Source organism: Dendronephthya gigantea, unplaced genomic scaffold (genome assembly GCF_004324835.1).
Source record: "Dendronephthya gigantea isolate DGI-Jeju-01 unplaced genomic scaffold, DenGig_1.0 000012F, whole genome shotgun sequence".
NCBI classification, from domain to species: domain Eukaryota; kingdom Metazoa; phylum Cnidaria; class Anthozoa; order Malacalcyonacea; family Nephtheidae; genus Dendronephthya; species Dendronephthya gigantea.
The window spans coordinates 3,105,502-3,125,195 of NW_021163022.1; the positions used below are offsets into that span (position 1 = coordinate 3,105,502).

The 19,694-nt window shown below is 37.6% G+C and overlaps 2 protein-coding genes across 2 annotated transcripts; one reads left to right on the top strand and one right to left on the bottom strand.

Moving 5' to 3' along the window:
* Positions 1–18: 18 nt before the first annotated feature.
* On the top strand, positions 19–13,262 carry LOC114519053 (ubiquitin carboxyl-terminal hydrolase 20-like). Its single transcript, XM_028539105.1, is given in 22 exon segments — positions 19–42; positions 401–514; positions 587–665; positions 1,113–1,132; positions 1,134–1,300; positions 1,573–1,953; positions 2,330–2,424; positions 2,694–2,742; positions 2,847–2,961; positions 3,521–3,591; positions 3,836–3,869; positions 4,006–4,051; positions 4,688–4,802; positions 4,895–5,038; positions 5,144–5,192; positions 5,555–5,618; positions 5,968–6,034; positions 11,396–11,434; positions 11,747–11,880; positions 12,187–12,280; positions 12,443–12,493; positions 12,646–13,262. Coding segments are annotated over 21 exon segments (1,992 nt in total). The 5' UTR covers positions 19–42; positions 401–410; the 3' UTR covers positions 12,720–13,262.
* Positions 13,263–13,348: 86 nt separating this feature from the next.
* On the bottom strand, positions 13,349–19,195 carry LOC114519054. The gene is made up of 3 exons (XM_028539106.1): positions 18,977–19,195; positions 16,461–17,190; positions 13,349–13,988 (listed from the first exon to the last, which is right to left on the bottom strand). Exons 1-3 carry the CDS (start codon positions 19,193–19,195, stop codon positions 13,537–13,539), a joined length of 1,401 nt encoding a protein of 466 aa, XP_028394907.1. The 3' UTR covers positions 13,349–13,536.
* Between the last annotated feature and the right edge of the window lie 499 nt (positions 19,196–19,694).

Sequence of the window (19,694 nt, forward strand, 5' to 3'; positions counted from 1 at the left end):
CTGACCCTAATCGAATTCAGCTCTTCAGGCATTATCAAATAGGTGAGAATTTGCATCATACTGGCTTTTGTTGTCTTCAACCTAAAGATAATGATAGAGAACAAGTATGCATAATAAGGTGATTTCCAGTAGAAAAATTCAGATAAGGCAGCTATATTGGAGAACTGAAATTCTATTTAGAATAATTAGGTTTTACCATATTATTGGCTGCTGGGGTTGAAATGCTGATTGAACAGTTCTGAAAACGTTAGGAAACGTTTGATGGAAAGTAGTAAAGTCAAATTCGAAACATTCGTTTGAAATGTGCTGCATGGAATTACTTGAAACCGATTATGATTATTATTGTTGTTATCAAGGTGAAAGCTATTGGGTGGTTGCTAGAATATTCTGTTCATTTCAGCCCATCATTGATGCAATTCTTCCTGGAATGTCCAGGATATGTGAGGTATCTGTCTCAAGCAAACGTTTCCGAAAAATATCGCTTGCTTGTCACCGAAATGTGGTCAAAGAAAAGGTGTGTTCTTGAGGTTACTTTCTTTCAGCTGTTTATGATCTGGAATTAAAATATGTTTCGTTGGATTTGTAGGCCAAAAAGCGTCAATCCTTCAGACCTAATGTCGTGTTTTCAAAAATTGAATCCTCAATTTCGCGGCTTTAGACAACAGGTATGTTACATCCTTTGCTATCCCGTGTGTTCAATTTCACGCGTTTACACTTGCGAGTTTTGCCGCGATTTTATGTGTGATTTCTTCTTTTCTTGGATGTGAATGAGTAATTAGTTACGAATGTTCTGATGTGTAAGATCTCTTATTTGAACATCGGTAACTAATTCCTCGTTCGCATCTGTCAAAAGAAGAGAATCGCATATAAAATCGCAGCGAAAATTGCAAGTGTGAAGTGTAAACAGGTCTTATCTTTCCTCCGGGAGGCGGAGTCCTCAGCCTCGAAAGGTAGTGTTGGCAGAAAATTTTTGTCATGCTACCTCACTACCTTCTTGCTGTTTGTCGTGAAGGTCTCGCTAAACGTCTCTAAAGATGTCATTTTATTAAAGTTGAGCTAGTGTCGTTGGTGCATTAATGTTCTTAATATTACATGGAAATGTCTTTTTTCAGGACACTCAAGAGTTTTTGCGAGGTTGATGGACTTCTCCACGAGGAACTTAAAGAACCAGTTCCTCCTGTTGCCAACATTCAAGACGCTTCACCAGAAAAACCTGTTAACAACGTATCAACAAGATCAAAGCGATTACTTGGAGGACAAACTATGCAAGCTGACAGACAGAATGGAGAGTTGCTGCAAAGTAATTATCTAATTTAGCAATTGACCTTTTGCATAATAGACCAACTTTTAATTTAGGCGAGAAAAAGGGAATTTCCAGTTACATTTAATTTAGTAATACAAAAGTATACAAACCTAACAGTTGAAATGCTGAGAAGTCCTCTTTAATTTTACCAATTTCCGCGGTATCACTAGGTACATATGGTTAAACGCTCCACTTACTGTATTATCTGGTAGTGAATCCTCCCTGGGCAAGTGAAAGCAGCGAAGTGAGATATTAAAAATACTTTTCAGACGGTTCGAGGAAATCACGAACAAATCGCTACAATCTTAGAAGTTTTTCCCGCCGGAAGGCTGAAGCCATGAAAACCAACTCACAGAGAGAGACTGTTGATAAACCAGTCACAGAAGATGATGTCGTCATCAAGGACACGTTGCTTAGTAACAGTCGTAGCTGCCCAGAGTTGCGAGAAGAGCTTACGTCACAAGCAGCTAGGGATCCAAGTGTTGAGCCCAAAGAACCGGCGATTTCAATGGGATTTGTAAATATGGCGTCAGATCATTCAGAGGGGAATGATACTGATGAAGAAGAGAGTAATTTTGAGAGATCAGTTTCTGATTCCGAGATTAATTATTATCACCTTGGGGGATATGGGGAGAGGAATGTGAACTCAGGTTAGTATTTCTAGGAATATGGGCCCTTGCCCCACATGACCGGGAGTGGTCATAATTATTTTGTGACGAAGACTGTTCTCCTTGGTAAAAATCTGAATCCGGAGTAAGAGACAATACTATAGGTTGATGATAAATTAGATTGCCGTAGTTATGTGCCTTATTATAGAGGTTTTCCGTTCTCTATTTACTCCAGTTCCATGCGAGACTTATAGGACGAGTAACTTTAGAATGAAACCTGTGTTACTAGCATAGGTTGTCGCATAGTCCATACCTTAAGGACGAACTTCAATCAACTACTAACAGACGAAACATTTATCACTGTTTAATTATTTATCACTCTTAAATTGACTATTCTTATAATTGTCTTCATTTTTAGAGCAAAAACCAGCAGCAGTTGAGTACTCGAGTATTATATCAGATTTATTCAATGGCAAGATACGAAGTTCCGTGCAATGTCTGACTTGTAAAAAGGTATATCATTTATTAAATCACAGACACTATTCAGAACATACGCTTATGACAGTTTTATATTGCAAAGCGTGTTGTCATATATGTCATATTGCTAGAGGTTTTGAAGGCACCTGGAAAATTAACATAACCAAACATTTGACGTTTACCCGCAACAGCCTCTGTTAATTGGTTGAAGGGCAGCTGATTATGCAGCCTGCATGTATGGGCTATCTGTATTAACAATTTAGCCACAAACTCCTGATTTATTTCTATGGTTTTTCCTCCTAAAGATTTCATCTACAATGGAAACGTTCCAAGATCTCTCATTACCAATACCAGGTATGATTAAAATTTTTATACATGCAGAACTTGCTCAGACTTTTAAAATAGGTTTCACGGATTTCTGATCAAAATCCCATTTAATACGCACTTGATTTCTTTAGAAAAAGAAGAACTCTCAGCCATACATTCGACCACGCAATGCAATCCTATCATGTCATACTCGTCATCAGACAGTTCGAGAGGAATCTTTGGCACTCTTTTTGACTGGATTTCCAGGTTATTTACTTTTATTCTAAATGTGAAATACAATATTAACTCGTATCTTAAACTCTATATATCTATGATAATATCTATCATATTTACCCGAACGACTAAGAATTTCGTGACTTTTCATGTTGCCAAGCTGGTCTTTCATAGTGCCAGTTTTTCCAGTTCTCGCCTTGCTTTTAAGCAAAATCCGTTAGAATTGTGTAAGATCTTCCTAATTCAAATGGCTTCACGAAGATTCTATGCCCCAGTCTGTAGAAAAGTCATTCCAATGGCACATAGTCTCCAATTTTAGGGTTTGATTGTGGAGTTTAAATTCTATTCAACCACACAACTTACGCCTTCACTAGATTTATAAAGGCGATTTTTGCTGCGATTTTCTTCTTTTGAACGAGTAATTAGTTACGAAATGCTCTGATGTTTAAAAGCTCTTATTTAATTAAACATCCGTAACTATTTCACTCGTTCATATACCTATCAAATTTGTTCCTATGATATAAACTGCTGATAGATATCCCAGTTTAAGACATTTGCTAAAACCCTTGTCTATACTGTTCAAAAAATTTAGCTGGATATTTGGTCCTCGTGTTTCTTTCGAAGATTGTCTGGCTGCGTTTTTCTCCGCCGACGAACTGAAAGGTAAAACAGAAAACCATAATTGTTGATCTCTGAAACTTGTATCGGTTGCATGAAGGAAATAACATACAAAAGAGACCAGAGATTGACATTGCATTATGGCATTTGACATGACGTAAATGCTGCATCTAGAATATTTATTTTCTGAAAGTCTCCAGGGGGGTGACGCGCACCCCCGGCTGCAACAACTCCTGGCTTCGCACCCATATTTCATGAATCAAAGATCACATTGCTCATTTCGTTATAGGAGACAATATGTATCGTTGTGAGCACTGTTCGATGTAAGTTCTTGCGAATATTTCCTTGTACATGCAGTAGCCTTTCTTTGTTCCGTTTAAAAGTAATAGTTCTTTTCTCAGTTGAAGAATCAAAATATTGTAGTAAATCTGAGTATTATCTTACGCGTTATTCCTGTAGGTTAAGAAATGGGATGAAAGAATGCAAAGTATTTAAACTACCTGAGGTGAGATTATACCTGTTCTGGCCATTCGGCCTCGAGTTATTAATATTATTGTTGGACGGTGTTTTCGCGCGTATTCCGCGGTTCGCGCCTCGTAATTGGCTGTTAAAAGCCATACTGGGGGGGGGGGCGGCCGCGTTGTTTTCTGGAAAAGCCTTGGTTCGCGAGCAAGCATTCTGTTTTTACCATGTATTTAACACATAAAACTCAATAAATTCGAAACAAAGAAGGACGTTTGTATTAGTTAACTTGGTTCGCTGCTGGAGAAGGGCCCAACGGTAATCGGGACAATACCACTCTTGTTTCCTGATTTGTTATTTCGGCCAGTTTCTGTCATCCAATACACGTCTGACGTATAGAATTATAAATTCACTATGATAGAATTGATAGAATGTAGTTTGTTATTGATACAGTAGTATACTGGATGCGTTGGCTCTAGTTGATTTGCTGTGAATTGGATCCGACAAAATCGGATCGTGTAACCAGACCTTTAGACAACCAAACTAGGCTCGAGTCCCATGGTATTGGAACATTTTCATCCCACCCAGTTGATTCTGCTCAGTTGAAACACCACACAAAAATATCCACGAGAAACGCCACAATTATAACAACTATTAAAAATTGCATATTATGTTTTAGATGTTGTGTATTCATCTCAAACGCTTCCGACATGAATATTACCATTCGTCGAAAATAAGCAGCTTTATATCTTTTCCTCTCGAAGCCTTCGACGTGAAAAAATATTTGACAAATGGTACGTAATTCATATTCTTGTGAAAAGAGTGAGTGCGATCTCACTTGATAAAATATTCGTGCAGGATTTCCTATATCAAAAAACTTCTTTAGACTTTTCAGGGAAATGTACAAAATACGATCTGGTGGCTATCATTACACATCATGGTAGCGTTGGGGGAGGACATTATGTCGCCTATTGCAAGAATTTCGTAACGGCAAAGTGGTATGAATTCAACGACTCTTACGTCACTGAAGGTACTTTCATGCACATTAGTCGTTGTTTTATTATTTCGTCGAAAAAATGTGTTGGAAGACGATACAGAAGAACGGAAGTACAGCTATTTCAATTTTTCATTGCAGTATCGGCAAGTTATGTGCAGAGCTGTGAAGCCTATGTGTTGTTCTACAGGTTGAGTATACTGCGTTGATACATACCAGTTCCCCAATGGCAATAGGTCTTTTTTTTCGCGTTTGTGAATTGATTTTCTCGTCCTGGGGAAATTTGTGTCGGTCCGTCGGATAGTTGCAGCCGAGCACTATACGGCACTAACGGCAGCAAAATTTTATTCTAGGTATCCTTATGGAATAAGCCAAAGCTGCGCGCATATTTCGCCCCCGTATATTTCAGTTGTTGATGAAAAACACACCCGTGTCTAACCCTCTTCCTACCCGCTAATTACGTATTAGGATGTACTTTATACACCATTGTAATACACTACAACTGGTCTGTAAAATAACTAAATCAATATAACATTCATTCTTTATCACCAGGAAAAGAGGTGAAGATATTGTGAAGTATCGACAAAAATTCTTTCGACTGAGTAAACGTTGCGAGGTATCGTCCGCTGATGCTTTTCACAAAAACACACTCTTATATGCACTAGTCTCAAAATTAGATCGTGTTAACTAGTGTCAAAATTAGATCGTGTTAACTAGTGTCAAAATTAGATCGTGTTAACCAGTGTCAGAATTAGATCGTGTTAACCATTGTCAAAATTAGATCGTGTTAACCAGTGTCAAAATTAGATCGTGTTAACTAGTGTCAAAATTAGATCGTGTTAACCTACCTTTAGTCAACTACCAAAAGCGTCTTTGCGACGTAATTATACAAGGGTGTATCAGTTTTTTGTTAGACCATGCAAACATACAGGCAGCTAATGGTTTTATTTCTCTATGTTTTCAAGGGTCAGCCAACAACGCACTACATCTCAAAGAAATGGATGACGATGTTTTACACATGCGCTGAACCAGGTAATACGAACCGCAATGGAAACATGCAACTGTGATAAACTTGTGGCTAGGTGTTGGTCACTTTGGTGTCTGGCTTTCGCTTCGTGTTTAATTCCTTTCATTGTGCTGTTGGTAAGACCTGCTCCTGTTCGTACACCAGCAGCGAAACAATCTGCGTCTATTCCTAGAAGATTGTCTCGGTGCATCTTCGATGGTTCTTGGTTTGAGTTCCAGGCATGTTCAATCAATTTTGCTCTTTGATCACCAGTAATTTTCTTTGCCTTTGCTGATGTTATATCATGACAGACATCTCCAGAGAAGCGAATTTCTAATATACCTTCATCTCTGTTTTCAATCCTTAAGCGCACTGTAACATCTCCGAATTTGCATGTTGCCATACCGCACCAATACGGAGACGATTTTTTCCTGGAATCTTCCTTCTTTATATAGTTTCGTTTAAAAATCCAACAGCAGTATGGATTAAATTTTTTTAGAATATCTGAGAAAAATGAGGTGTAACCAGTATCAAACGCTCTGTGACTTCTTCTTTGATTATTATCTGAGATGTTCTTTACGGGTAAATCACGCCATGCCAAGGGAAGTGGAATAAGAGACACCTCTTTGTGGAGTTTTGCACAAAACGTACCAGAAGAAGGGACATTGCTGCAAGATAACGACATAGCTGTTGCGCCTGAAACGTTTGGGATGTTAAGAAACTCTAATCCGGTCGCAGATGGGTTAACTTGTTCGTAGCTGAGACATTCATCTGAAGTCAAGTTACTTACGAAATTAGTTTTCGAGTTACGCTTCGATAACCTTTGCGTCTTTTTAATACTAGATGTGAAATTACCTTGCTGTGGCGGTATAGTTTCAGTTTTTACGCGTTGATGCTCATTTTGGCCCATGAAATTTTTCCGATAAATTGAGCTTATAGCACTTCCTATAACATTGCCAAGGAATTCGGTCATTTCGTCACCGTTGTGACAGGGCTTATCCATTGCTATGCTTCTGGACGCTGTACTTTCCGAATGTGCCTCCATTAACTTAGTTTTTAAATCTGATATTTCGCTGCTTATACTTTCGGAACCGCTTTGAAATTCAAATTCACTTGTCGCAGACCCTGTTGAAGTGTGACCTACCACATTATCATCATCGTTGTTGTTCTCACACTTTTTCCGAATTCCACCTTCATCCCTTCGCCAGGCTAAACGTAACTTATCAACTTTCTTATTGCTTACCTTCATATCACCGAAGTATTGAGAAGCTACAGTTTTCCAAAACTGCTTCTTAGTAGACGAGAGAAGCGATTTGGCAAAGCGAATGGAATCAACAAACCGTGCTTGATCCAACACATTCTTGCAATTTTTTCTTTTACTTTTAGATCTACCACCGCCAAGTAAACCAGTACAAACCTCATTGCAATGAAACACACAATTTTTTTTGAATAACCTCTCTTTTTCGGCAATACCAACCAATCTTCTTGCGTGTAATCTCCTTTTCAAATTTTTGCAAGGTGACAAACTACGCGAACGCTGGAATCTGTAGCGTTTCTGTATTATTAAGCTTCTTGGTTTATGCGACACAAACATTTCCGACTTCATGACTATTTTCGGCTTACAATTGAGATTTAGCCCTTATGCAAGTACAATGAGGTATCCAATACAAAGTTGCTTACAAAGTTGCTTGCTCACAAGCGTCCACATTAACTGCCCTAAACTGAGATTTTGGCCAGTATTTATGCGCAACACCACCGGAATGAAATACCTAGAACTTGGCGCTTGCGCAACGGATACAGCTTGCTTACCGCAGTTTGCGCATTATTTGCTAAAACGCGCTGTTAACCCGGAAACAGTTAGCTAGCAGCGGAAAATAACAAACTTGTTTGTTTCGCATTTACAAAAATACAGAAAAACATCCTGTTACGTTTGGAAACCAACTAATGTAACTGTAATTTATAAGCAGGGTTTAGCTTATAGTTATAAGCAAGATAATAGCAACATCAAGTATGTAAAGAAGATCAATCACACCATGGCAGGCATTATAATACGCGTGTTTTTGACACACTTTGTGTCCTTGTAAAAGGCGAATGTGTCCTTGTAAATGGAAAAGAGTGTAGTTAAAAATCATGCCTCATGGACAAAAATGTCTAATATAATTTTAATCTGACTATTTAAAATAATTATTGTTTCTATTATAAAATTGACATTATTGAATATATTATATATTAAAAAAGGCTAGAGACTGACGGACCGTGCTTTGCATGGCTATGCTCTTTTTTTATATGCTTGCATTGTAATTTCACGTAGTAATTTCTAAGACTAAGTGATTATTGAACCTAAAGACAATGTGTGTCCTTGTAAAAATTCCGTATTATAATGCCTGCACCATGGTTAATAAACGGTTCTCATATTAACTATGATCAAATAAAAAAAATCTTTCGTCCAAGCACACAGGGAAAACCCCCAGAAATGATAACGAATTAATGCTTTGTTTTGACCGGTGAATCAGGGGGTGCCTACTTCAATATCGTTTGCTTCTTCTCGCTCTACGTTTAAAACTAAACTACAGAAACAAATGAATTTTACTTAAATTTGTGCCTCTAATGCCAACGAAGAATGGCGTAAGAGATTTTAGCCAAACAACCTTGCATTGAGGAGATATTTTAATTTCGCCTCAAAAATGTGCCCACTCATTTGCGTTTCCGACAAGATTAGTGGTTTCAGCAAGACTTGTTATGCTCGCAATTCCTATCAGACGGAATGACCTCGAAGGCCAAAACTCATAGATATTGTGGCTTTTATATTTACGAAGAATGGCATCGAAGCGTTTTGTGCCACGCTTTTTCGTTTTGGAGAAATACGGCGATATGTTCGCGACATGTAGTTTGGTGTTTCAAATTAACATATGGCGGCGCATGATGGCACATACGTTTTGCTCGGTCTACAGACCATACGACACAAGTTAAAAAGTTTCGGATTGATAAATTGGATTTTTCCAATGCTGACGCAGAATGGCATTTAAGCATATTTCGATATATGCGCGGGCTTCGAAAATATAACATTTTAATTTTCTATTTCAGCATCTGCGGCCGTCACACGGCATTTAGACGCCGCGTCAAAACAATCGTTTTGCTCGTTCTACGCAGAGAGGCTTACAAGCTACAAAGTCCTAGAAACTTTTAGTTTGAACATTTAAGGCTGATGCAGAATGGCATTGAATATTTTTGTTGTATACGAAATGGTTTTTGAGATATAATCATTTTCGTGCAGAGTTTTAAATCTGGCTCTGCATTCGATCGCGAGGCGAAGAAAAATTACCATATGTTTTGCTCGGCCTCCAGCATAAACGCGATAAGCTAAAAAGCTCTAAGTCGCTTTATTTCATTCATTAAATGTTTATAAAGAATGGCATTTAATTTTTTTTCGATAGCTCAAACCGCTCCGAAGTTATCGCGGTTTCATTGCAAAAATCCCCTGTCTGGCTCTACATTCGAATCTGAATGTGGAGCCAGGAATGTGAAAATAGAGCCAATTAGCTCATCGTCGGGTGGTTGCTTCGCATTTTTTCTGCCCTTTTTCTTTTCAGTCTTTCTTGGCTCTTTTGTCGTACCCGTCATTGCAAACCTAACGCAGTATAAATAGTCGTCGTCGTACTGCTTTGGTGTGGCTTTGGACTTCGACTAAAGTGAAACTTTTATCACCTCAAGTCACCACCAACACCACCCCCTGTCTTATAGACTTCTTAAGAACCTTTAAACAGTAAATTACGTCCTTCCCAGGGGGGTGATTTGGAGCGAAATTGTACCCGTCAGCAACCTGTTGTTTGTATTTCTGGGAACCAGTTGCTTGATGCTCCCTATACAAAAGACGAAACTGAATGCAACTGTTTGTATCAAGATGAAAAAAGCTATAGGGATATTTATGATACTATGTTTCTTTACTACTTATACTGTTGCATCACCGTTACTAGCCGGTGGCACACTGGTAGTTGTTGCAGGTCTTGTTGGTAAACCATTATTCTGCCACTTTAAAGAATGTTGTAATGACAAGTGGATATCACAAGAATTGCCAAACCTAAAAGCTGAACTAAATAATAAGGTTTTTGGCCAACATATTGCAATTCAGGTTGTACATAAGGCAATAGAGGGCCACATAAAAAATAAAAGTCCATCAAAAGCTTTGGTGCTTTCGCTTCATGGATCAACTGGTTGTGGTAAAAATCATGTCAGCAACATTATTGCAGACAGTCTGTACAAGTTAGGAAGGAATAGCAAGTACAGGCATCAAATAATTGCAACGCATGATTTTCCACACAAGGAAAGATTGCCAGAATATAAAGATAAATTAATAAATTTCATTAGCGAAAAAGTGAAGGCCTGCCCAAAGACGTTGTTCATCTTCCATGAAGTGGATAAAGTCCCTGAAGGATTGATGGACACCTTGCGACCATTCTTAGAACACCATGAGAAGGTTGATGGAGTAGACTATCGCAAGAGTATATTTATTTTGTTAAGTAACACAGGTGCAGAGATGATTAACGGATTTGTTATCAACCACTGGCGAAAGGGTAACAAACGAGAGGATTTAACATTTAAGGATCTGGAGCCAGTTATAAATAATGGTGCATTTAATATAAAAGGTGGTTTATGGCATAGCAATTTAATCAAAAATTTTCCGATCGACTTCTTTGTTCCATTCTTACCACTAGAAAGATCACATGTCAAGGAATGTATCAGGGCAGACCTTTTAGCAAAGAATGTAACAGTCACAGAAACAATGATTAATGAGGTTGCAAATTTATTGCAGTATAGTAGCCCTGACAAAATATTTTCCTCAACAGGATGTAAACAGGTCTCTACTAAAGTTTATTATGTTATTTAGAAATAAAATTCTTAATCAAAGAAATAAGAGAACATTTTCTAAAACATACCTGACACCATTGTACTCATACATAATATAAACTATGTATTTTAAAATAATACACACCATTATGAATAGCACATCCACCACATCATCACTTCCAACTTAAGTTGACTTAACTTGTTTGCAACAATGTTACAGCGAGTTGTTATTAGGGTGAACAAAATGTCAACTACTTGTTTTATATTCCACACTTGTTACAAGCATTGTTATAAAAACTTGTTTACGTCCTACAATTCAGTAAATATTATTAAGTGACAGGCTTGTCACTTGTGCTCGATAAAATCTCGATAAAATGACGAGATTTTTGCAACTCATGGGCAAACCAGTAATCAACTGTATATGTGTTGTACTATAAGACCAATAAGACAAATATTGAACTTTACAGTACTTTTTACAAAATGATAAACTGAAATAGTTTACCCATTCAAATGCTTATTTTATTTTTTCTCTCTCAATCCAGGGCCAATTTCGAATAACAGTTTCATGTGTAAGCATGAAGGTAAGAGTCAGCAGCATTTTACCTACAGGGTTAATAAAAGCCTAGCTGATGCAGGTTAGGTTAATATATGCAATGTGAATAAAAAATGGGGGTCCAAGTTGAACTTTGGCTTGGCATGTCCTTGTGGGCATGATACAGCCTCATAAATAAAAGAAACATAGAATCAAGTCATTGCTGTTTTTTCTATCATATCAGGTTTAATCACATCGTATCTGGTGTCATTTTATAGCTAAGAGATTGGACTTTATTTGTACAAATACTGCATACATGGTAAGCAAGGTGACTTATCAATTCAATTCCTGTTTCTTCCAGCAATCGATCCTCTCAAAGAGTCATTTGTAGATGATTTGGTGAGTCCTTTACAGCAGACCTGTTGGGATTTCTTGTTGAAAAAGTTTGGTGGAGGTCCTGAGGTTAAGACTTTGGATATCTGTCCAATATGCAAGGTATAATTCACACAAAATAAACTATCTTGTCTGATCCAACAGCAATTTTTTGTCCCATAATTGAAACAACCTGTGCTTGATGACTGTGAAATTAATTTGTTTTCCTGACTGAATATTTTGATGGTTGGTGGTATAATTTTTTGTGCTGTACTGTTTCACAATTATCACCTGTCCTGTTATTTTACAACCTATTGAACCTATCATCCCATTGATGGTCAATGTGAAAGAGGTAAAAATTGTAAAATGGTAATATTAAACAAGATAAAAACAATATTAAAATTTTTGGTAATTATAATTTTGATTTAGATCTTTGATAACAGTGACAGCTCAGGTCCTCAGTATATCATCAGTTTAAAATGGTTTAAAGAGTGGAAGAATTTTGGTGAAGGTGTCAATAAAGGTGATGCTTCCTGTCTGAATCCTTCTTATTGAGTACAGACAGTGGGTTGCGGAGCATCATAAGAGGATCTAATATCTCTATTACAGTCTTTACTGCTAATCAAGGTTGTCATTTCATTTTTATTATTGTATCAATAGTTAATATTTCATCTTTTCATATTAGATCCGCCTGGTCCTATCAATAACTTTAAAATAGGACTTCAAAGAAAAAGAGGTAACTTAATGTAACACCTTATTAAAACCTTTCTTTTCTAACTTGTAAACTTGACTATTTTATGTGCTATGTACTCTTTATTAATGAAGCCATTGTTTTAGGTTGTTTGATATCAATCATTTAATATCAAATATTGCATATATTCTTTTAAGTTCCGAAAGCAGTTTGGGATTTCCTGTATTCTGTGTATGGTGGAAAGCCTGTTTTGCCTGTGGATGAGGCCTAGCACATAGTCAAAAAACTAACATCACACTGTTGTTTGAAGGTTGTAACAATAACATATTATAGCTGGTATATGGTTTTGCTTTGGACATGCACAATTTGTTGTATACCAGGATAAAGATTGACAATTGCAACAGGTAGCCAACACCAGGAAAAGTTGTTTTAACAACCTGCTATTGTCTAGCAATTCAGAAATTGGCCAACCAGATGTGGTTGCAACAGTATAGGCTATAGCAAAAGAAGAACACCATGTCATTGTTACAACGTATTGCAAACACATCTTTGGAAGAGTTGTTCTTGCGTACACCAACATGAACCAAAATGTATTTTATAAAATTTGGTTTCGTGTAAACTCTACATAAACATTAAACTACCATGCAAACATTTTAAAAACCAAATTGTAATAATTTGATTTGCAACCTTAAAGCCTGTGCAGACCAAATCACAGGGAATGTGCAACTATTAGAATCATACTTGAAATTGATAGAAATTGTTCAAATTGTCCTTTACATGTTCTTTGTATAAGATTTGAAATCAAATGTTAATGTTTGTGTTAAACTCATGACGGTGGAAGACTTATATATAACAATATTTATTAACGAAAACTTATACAACTTACAAGTAACAGTTCCAACTAACAACTAACAACTAACTTAAAAACTACATGAAACAAAAACTTTATCCTGCTAGTGTTCATGTGATCATGACACGTGTTCATAGATAGACTGACGTCATCGGAATATTAATGTTTATCTTAACACCCCCACTTAAACATATAATATTAACATTGATAGAAATATAACTATTTACAAAAATTGAGTTTACTCTGCTAGGATACGTTTCAGAAATACTTTCATTTTTGATCCTGTGACTGGCTTCGTAAATATGTCAGCCAAATTATCATTCGATGGAACATACATTACTTTTAACAAATGTTTCTCAATCTCAGATCTTACAAAATGATATCGTACATCTATATGCTTAGATCTTTGATGTTGGACTGGATTCTTAGCTAATGCTAATGCACCCTGATTATCGCAATATAGAATGATAGAATCAAACACATTTCTGGATGTATCTAGGAAGCTTTTCAACAATTGGAAAAGAAACTTTGCCTCTTGCACAGCAGCAGCAAGTGACATGTATTCAGCCTCGCAAGTGGACAGAGCCACTGTTGCTTGCTTTCGACTTTTCCAAGAAACCAAAGGTCCATTCTCACTCAACTGAAATCCATACCCTGTGATGCTACGCCTGTCTTCTGACGAAGCCCAATCTGCATCACAATAACCAATCAAAGTCATTGGTTTATCAACCTTCCGGAAAACAAGACCTTTATCTGAAGTACCTTTCAGATATCGTAGGACATGCTTGGCAGTGTTCAGGTGATCCACTGTGGGAGCGGACAAATATTGAGAGAGTTTTGTCACGCTGTAGCAAAGATCTGGTCTGGTAGAAGTCATCACATAGACTAAACTGCCAACTATCTCTCTATATAATCGTTTGTCAGCTGGTTCTGATTCTACTCTGTCTCTGACATTCTTCGTTGAGTTCATTTCACATGGTGATGTCCTAGGCTTACAGTTTTGCATTCCGAATCTAGATAGAACTTTCTCTATGTATTTAGTCTGACTCATCGTAATAGTGCCTTCTGTACAGTTAAATTCTATTCCTAAAAACCACGACAAAACACCTAGGTCTTTCATTTGAAATCTGTCTCCTAGATTTCTCTTCACCTGTGTTAAACTGTCTGTACTATTTGACGCTACTAGAATATCGTCTACCCAAACTATTAGGATTGTAGTTGCACTACTTTCTACCTTAACATAAACGCAATTGTCAGATTCCGACTGAATAAAACCCTCACTTGTTAGATAAGAATGCAACACACTGTTCCAATTACGACTGCTTTGTTTCAAACCATATAACGATTTATGCAATTTTAGAACAAGGTTTTCGCCATTTTTCCCTTTGACAATAAAACCTTCCGGCTGTTCTACATACAACTCGCAATCAATTGGTGCGTTTAGAAAGGCTGTCTTGACATCCATCTGATGTATAGTCAAATTGTATTGTACTGCTAGTTGCATCAAAATTCTAACAGATGTCATTTTTGCTGTTGGAGAGAATGTTTCCTTATAATCAATTTCGGGAGTTTGGGAATACCCCTTTGCGACATAGCGTGCCTTGTAGCTTTCCTTTCCGTTTGGATTATTCTTAATGGCATATACCCATCTTCCCCCCACTGCATTTTTACCCTCTGGTAGTTTCGTTAGTTCAAATGTGTTGTTATGTTTTAGGGCTTGCATTTCATCTTCCATGGCTATTTGCCACTTGGAAGAATCATCGGAAGACATTGCTTCCTGATAAGACTTGGGAGCATCTGTTATTCTGTAGCAGTAATCGATTGTGAAATTGACAAGTTCGTTTTCTTCAATTTCATCGCCATCAACAAACTGCTCTAAATACTTAGGTTTTGTGCGTTCACGCCTGGGATATCTGCTTGTATTAGTTTGCTCATTGTTTGTGCTTTGATTAGTTGCAGGCAATTCGTTAGTATTATCCCCTTCAACTTGTTTTTCATCTTCACTGCTTATTGGCATGTTGACAATCATTGGTTCTTCATTCATTTCATGTTTTTGTTTTGGGGTATCGCTTACAATTTCAAATTTATCAGAAAAACGGACAATACGGCAACGTTTAATAGTCTCGGTTTGGGGAAAGTATACTAGATAAGCTGGACTTCCCTTATCGTACCCAACAAATATTCCTTGTTCCCCTCTCGCATCTAGTTTCTTCTTTTCCTGTTTGTATGCATAGCAAACGGTACCAAAAATATGCATGTTCTGAATATTTGGCTTGTGCCGTGTGAAAGCTTGATACGGTGTTTGCTTTATTCGCGGATTATAACAGCGGTTCCTAATGTATGCGGATGTCCTAAGTGCGTAAGGCCAAAATGTTTTTGCCAACTTTGACTGAATTAATAGGCATCTAGCCATATCAAATAGTGATCTCCAATTACGCTCAATCGTGCCATTTTGATGCGGCGAATACGGAGCTGATTTCTCATGTTTTATGCAATGTTTAATTAGAAGATCTTGAAATTTTTGCGAAGTAAATTCCGCGCCATTATCACTTCTAATGCGCTTAACCTTACCAAATGGACTTATTTCTGCCAAAAACTTCTCAGTTGCCTTTAACGAGTCACTCTTATTGAATAGAAAATAAATCATAATCATACCCGAAAAATCGTCTACAAAAGCTAATACATAGCGGTAACCTTCTCTTGCTATAGGATCTATCGGGCCGGCTAAATCACAATGAACTAATTCCAGAATATTATTAGCTCGCTTGTCTGGCTTTCTGCTTCTACATTGTGTCATTTTTCCTTCCACACATGTACCGCAATCAAATTCTTTCTTTCCTACAATTTTCATTCCTTCAACTACACTTTCCAAAGCTAAAACATCATTCAGATTACAGTGTCCTAAAATTTCATGCCAATCCTTCAAAGACTTAGACTTGCTATCCTGTTTTGACATGCCAGATGAGATTACGCTGTTTAAGTAATATAACTTACCTTCCTGTTCTATTTTAAATTCTGTACCATCTGGACTAATTAATTTAGCATGATTAGGAGAGAAATTCACAGTGGCACCCCTACTAACTGCTGCATGGACTGAGAATATATTCTGCTTGTAAGAAGGAATATAAAGAGCATTTTTAAGAAGAGCCTTATGTGTTTTACCTTCAACATCACAGATTTCCACCTCAGCATCACCCCTTTTCTGCGCAACGTTGTTTGACCTTTTCCCGTCTGCCAACTCAATGAAGTGCCTTTCAGGATTAAATTGCGTATCAAACTTAACAAATTTGCTAACATCATGCACTATGTGTGTTGTAGCCCCACAATCAACTAATATACCATTAACCTTATCAATATTATCTATATCAACACCTACTCCGAAAAGATATGACTGATCATCGTGCTCACTATCATAATAATTATTATTTCTTACGAATTTCGAGGCATCGTTTGTCGGTTTCCTTGTCCTCTTCTTTTGGCATCTTTCCGTGTTGTGGGTGTTGTTTTTACAAACAGCGCACCAGCGGTTTCTTGAACGACATTCTGAAATTTTATGTCCTGGTTTTCCACACCCATAGCAGATGATTTTTCCTTTGTCTTGCTTGCCAGATTTACCGAGAACTTCTAAGACGCTATCTTCTTTTGGGTTTCCTTTTTCTGATAGCTTTTGGGTCTCTTCAAAACTTCTTAATGAGACTTTAAACTCGCTAAACGATTGTTCTTTGTCTCTTTGCGTTACCACAGTTGAAAACGCTTTATACTCTTCCGTAGGTAGTCCTTTGATTATCATCGCGATCAGTAAACTATCACTTATGGTTTCCCCAGCGGATTTTAGAGATGTGGATGCTGTCTCTGCCCGCAGCATGTAATCTGTCACAGATTCTTCTCTCGACTTCGTTAGAGAGGTTAGTTCAGTGTATAGGGATATAACACGTGGTTTGCCCTTCGATAAATAATGTTCACGCAGGATTGCCAGGGCCTTTCGTCCGTTGTCACGATCTCAGTCCTCCCCCGTTCTGAGTACTCCCCTTGTAACAACTGCGCATGCGCTGTCTAGGGGGATAACTGAGCACGTAGCACGGCGGGCTCAGTTCTCCCCCAATCTCAACGATCCCACAAAAAACTTGATGCATATTAAAGCAAAGAAACTGTTTGGGTAACAGGTAGCCTTGTTAAAATGTGTCACACAGGGATTTCTTGTAATTGTGGGTAATTTTCTGTAGTATAAGATGAAATGAGCACAAATTTTCCTTATTTTAACAGTTTTTTGTGACTTGTGACTCCGCAGGAGGCCGACTGGCCGAGCATGTTTGTTGATGATTAATCATTCAATTTTCAATCGTCTGTCTCATTCATCCCCTTCATTAGCCTCATACAACATCAGTCAGTTTCACTCATCCCCTTTGACCAATATCAGTTGAACTCACTCATCCTCTTCATACGACATCAGTCAGTTTCACTCATATCCTTTGACCAATATCAGTTGAACTCACTCATCCCCTTCATACAACATCAGTCAGTCTCACCCATCCCCTTTGACCAATATCAGTTGATCTCACTCATCCCCTTCATACAACATCAGTCAGTCTCACCCATCCCCTTTGACCAATATCAGTTGATCTCACTCATCCCCTTCATACAACATCAGTCAGTCTTACTCATATCCTTTGACCAATATCAGTTGATCTCACTCATCCCCTTCATACGACATCAGTCAGTCTTACTCATATCCTTTGACCAATATCAGTTGATCTCACTCATCCCCTTCATACAACATCAGTCAGTCTTACTCATATCCTTTGACCAATATCAGTTGATCTCACTCATCCCCTTCATACGACATCAGTCAGTCTTACTCATATCCTTTGACCAATATCAGTTGATCTCACTCATCCCCTTCATACAACATCAGTCAGTCTTACTCATATCCTTTGACCAATATCAGTTGATCTCACTCATCCCCTTCATACGACATCAGTCAGTCTCACTCATCCCCTTTGACCAATATCAGTTGAACTCACTCATCCTCTTCATACGACATCAGTCAGTTTCACTCATATCCTTTGACCAATATCAGTTGAACTCACTCATCCCCTTCATACAACATCAGTCAGTCTCACCCATCCCCTTTGACCAATATCAGTTGATCTCACTCATCCCCTTCATACAACATCAGTCAGTCTCACCCATCCCCTTTGACCAATATCAGTTGATCTCACTCATCCCCTTCATACAACATCAGTTAGTCTCACTCATCCCCTTTGACCAATATGACTCATCTACTGCACAATATCAGTTTAATGCATGAATTTACAATTAGCTAATCTATTTACAATTTAATATTTAATAATTTACAATTAGCTAATCTATTTACAATTCGACACTTAAAAATTTACAATTAGCATAATATACTTACAATTTAACATGACAATTTTTAAGAGGAAATGGTCCTAATTCACCAACTTGAAAACATAGAGCCAGGTGCTCTCTCATGCAACTCTGGTCATAGGTCAATTGGCTTGGATCATCACCAGCCAACAAACTAAAGGCAACAGCAAGTGCAAATAGACCACAGTCATCACATCCTTTCTGTTTTTGCATGGGTGGATAGCTGATAAACATCTTGGATACAGTGGTGCGTCTCGGATAATTAGCGACAAACTGCGATCATCTAGTACTTGTATCAGTTCGGCAAATGCGTCCGCATTTTTGGTTGTGTCTGTTCGTAGTTGTTCTTCAGACGCATCATCAGCCAATGGTCCTTGTATGGTATCGCTTAATTTTTTGAGCCTTAGATACCCTAGAAACTTTACTTCCCATAACTCGTACTTTCGTTCATCACCGTCGAACAATAAGCGGCCGTGACTGTGACTGGGCCCATAACCTGTTAAACTCATGACGGTGGAAGACTTATATATAACAATATTTATTAACGAAAACTTATACAACTTACAAGTAACAGTTCCAACTAACAACTAACAACTAACTTAAAAACTACATGAAACAAAAACTTTATCCTGCTAGTGTTCATGTGATCATGACACGTGTTCATAGATAGACTGACGTCATCGGAATATTAATGTTTATCTTAACAGTTTGTGCAATTAAATGTAAAATTAAATTATATAGCATAAATAAAGAGAGTATGTAATAGTTGTGTTTTCAAAGGATATTTGTGTTGTGAATTACTCTGTATTAAAAACTTGGCTCATTAGATGGTTACAATTTGGTGACAGTGGTATAGCACATCTGAGTACATGTACCAGCTAGCAGATAATGCTCAGGTTCCAATTTGACCATGCACTTTCCTTGGGCATTCAGCAAAATTTTACCTGGCCAAAACCTATGGAACCTTTGTCTTCATTTTGTATGGACAATTACTACTATAGGGTTGAT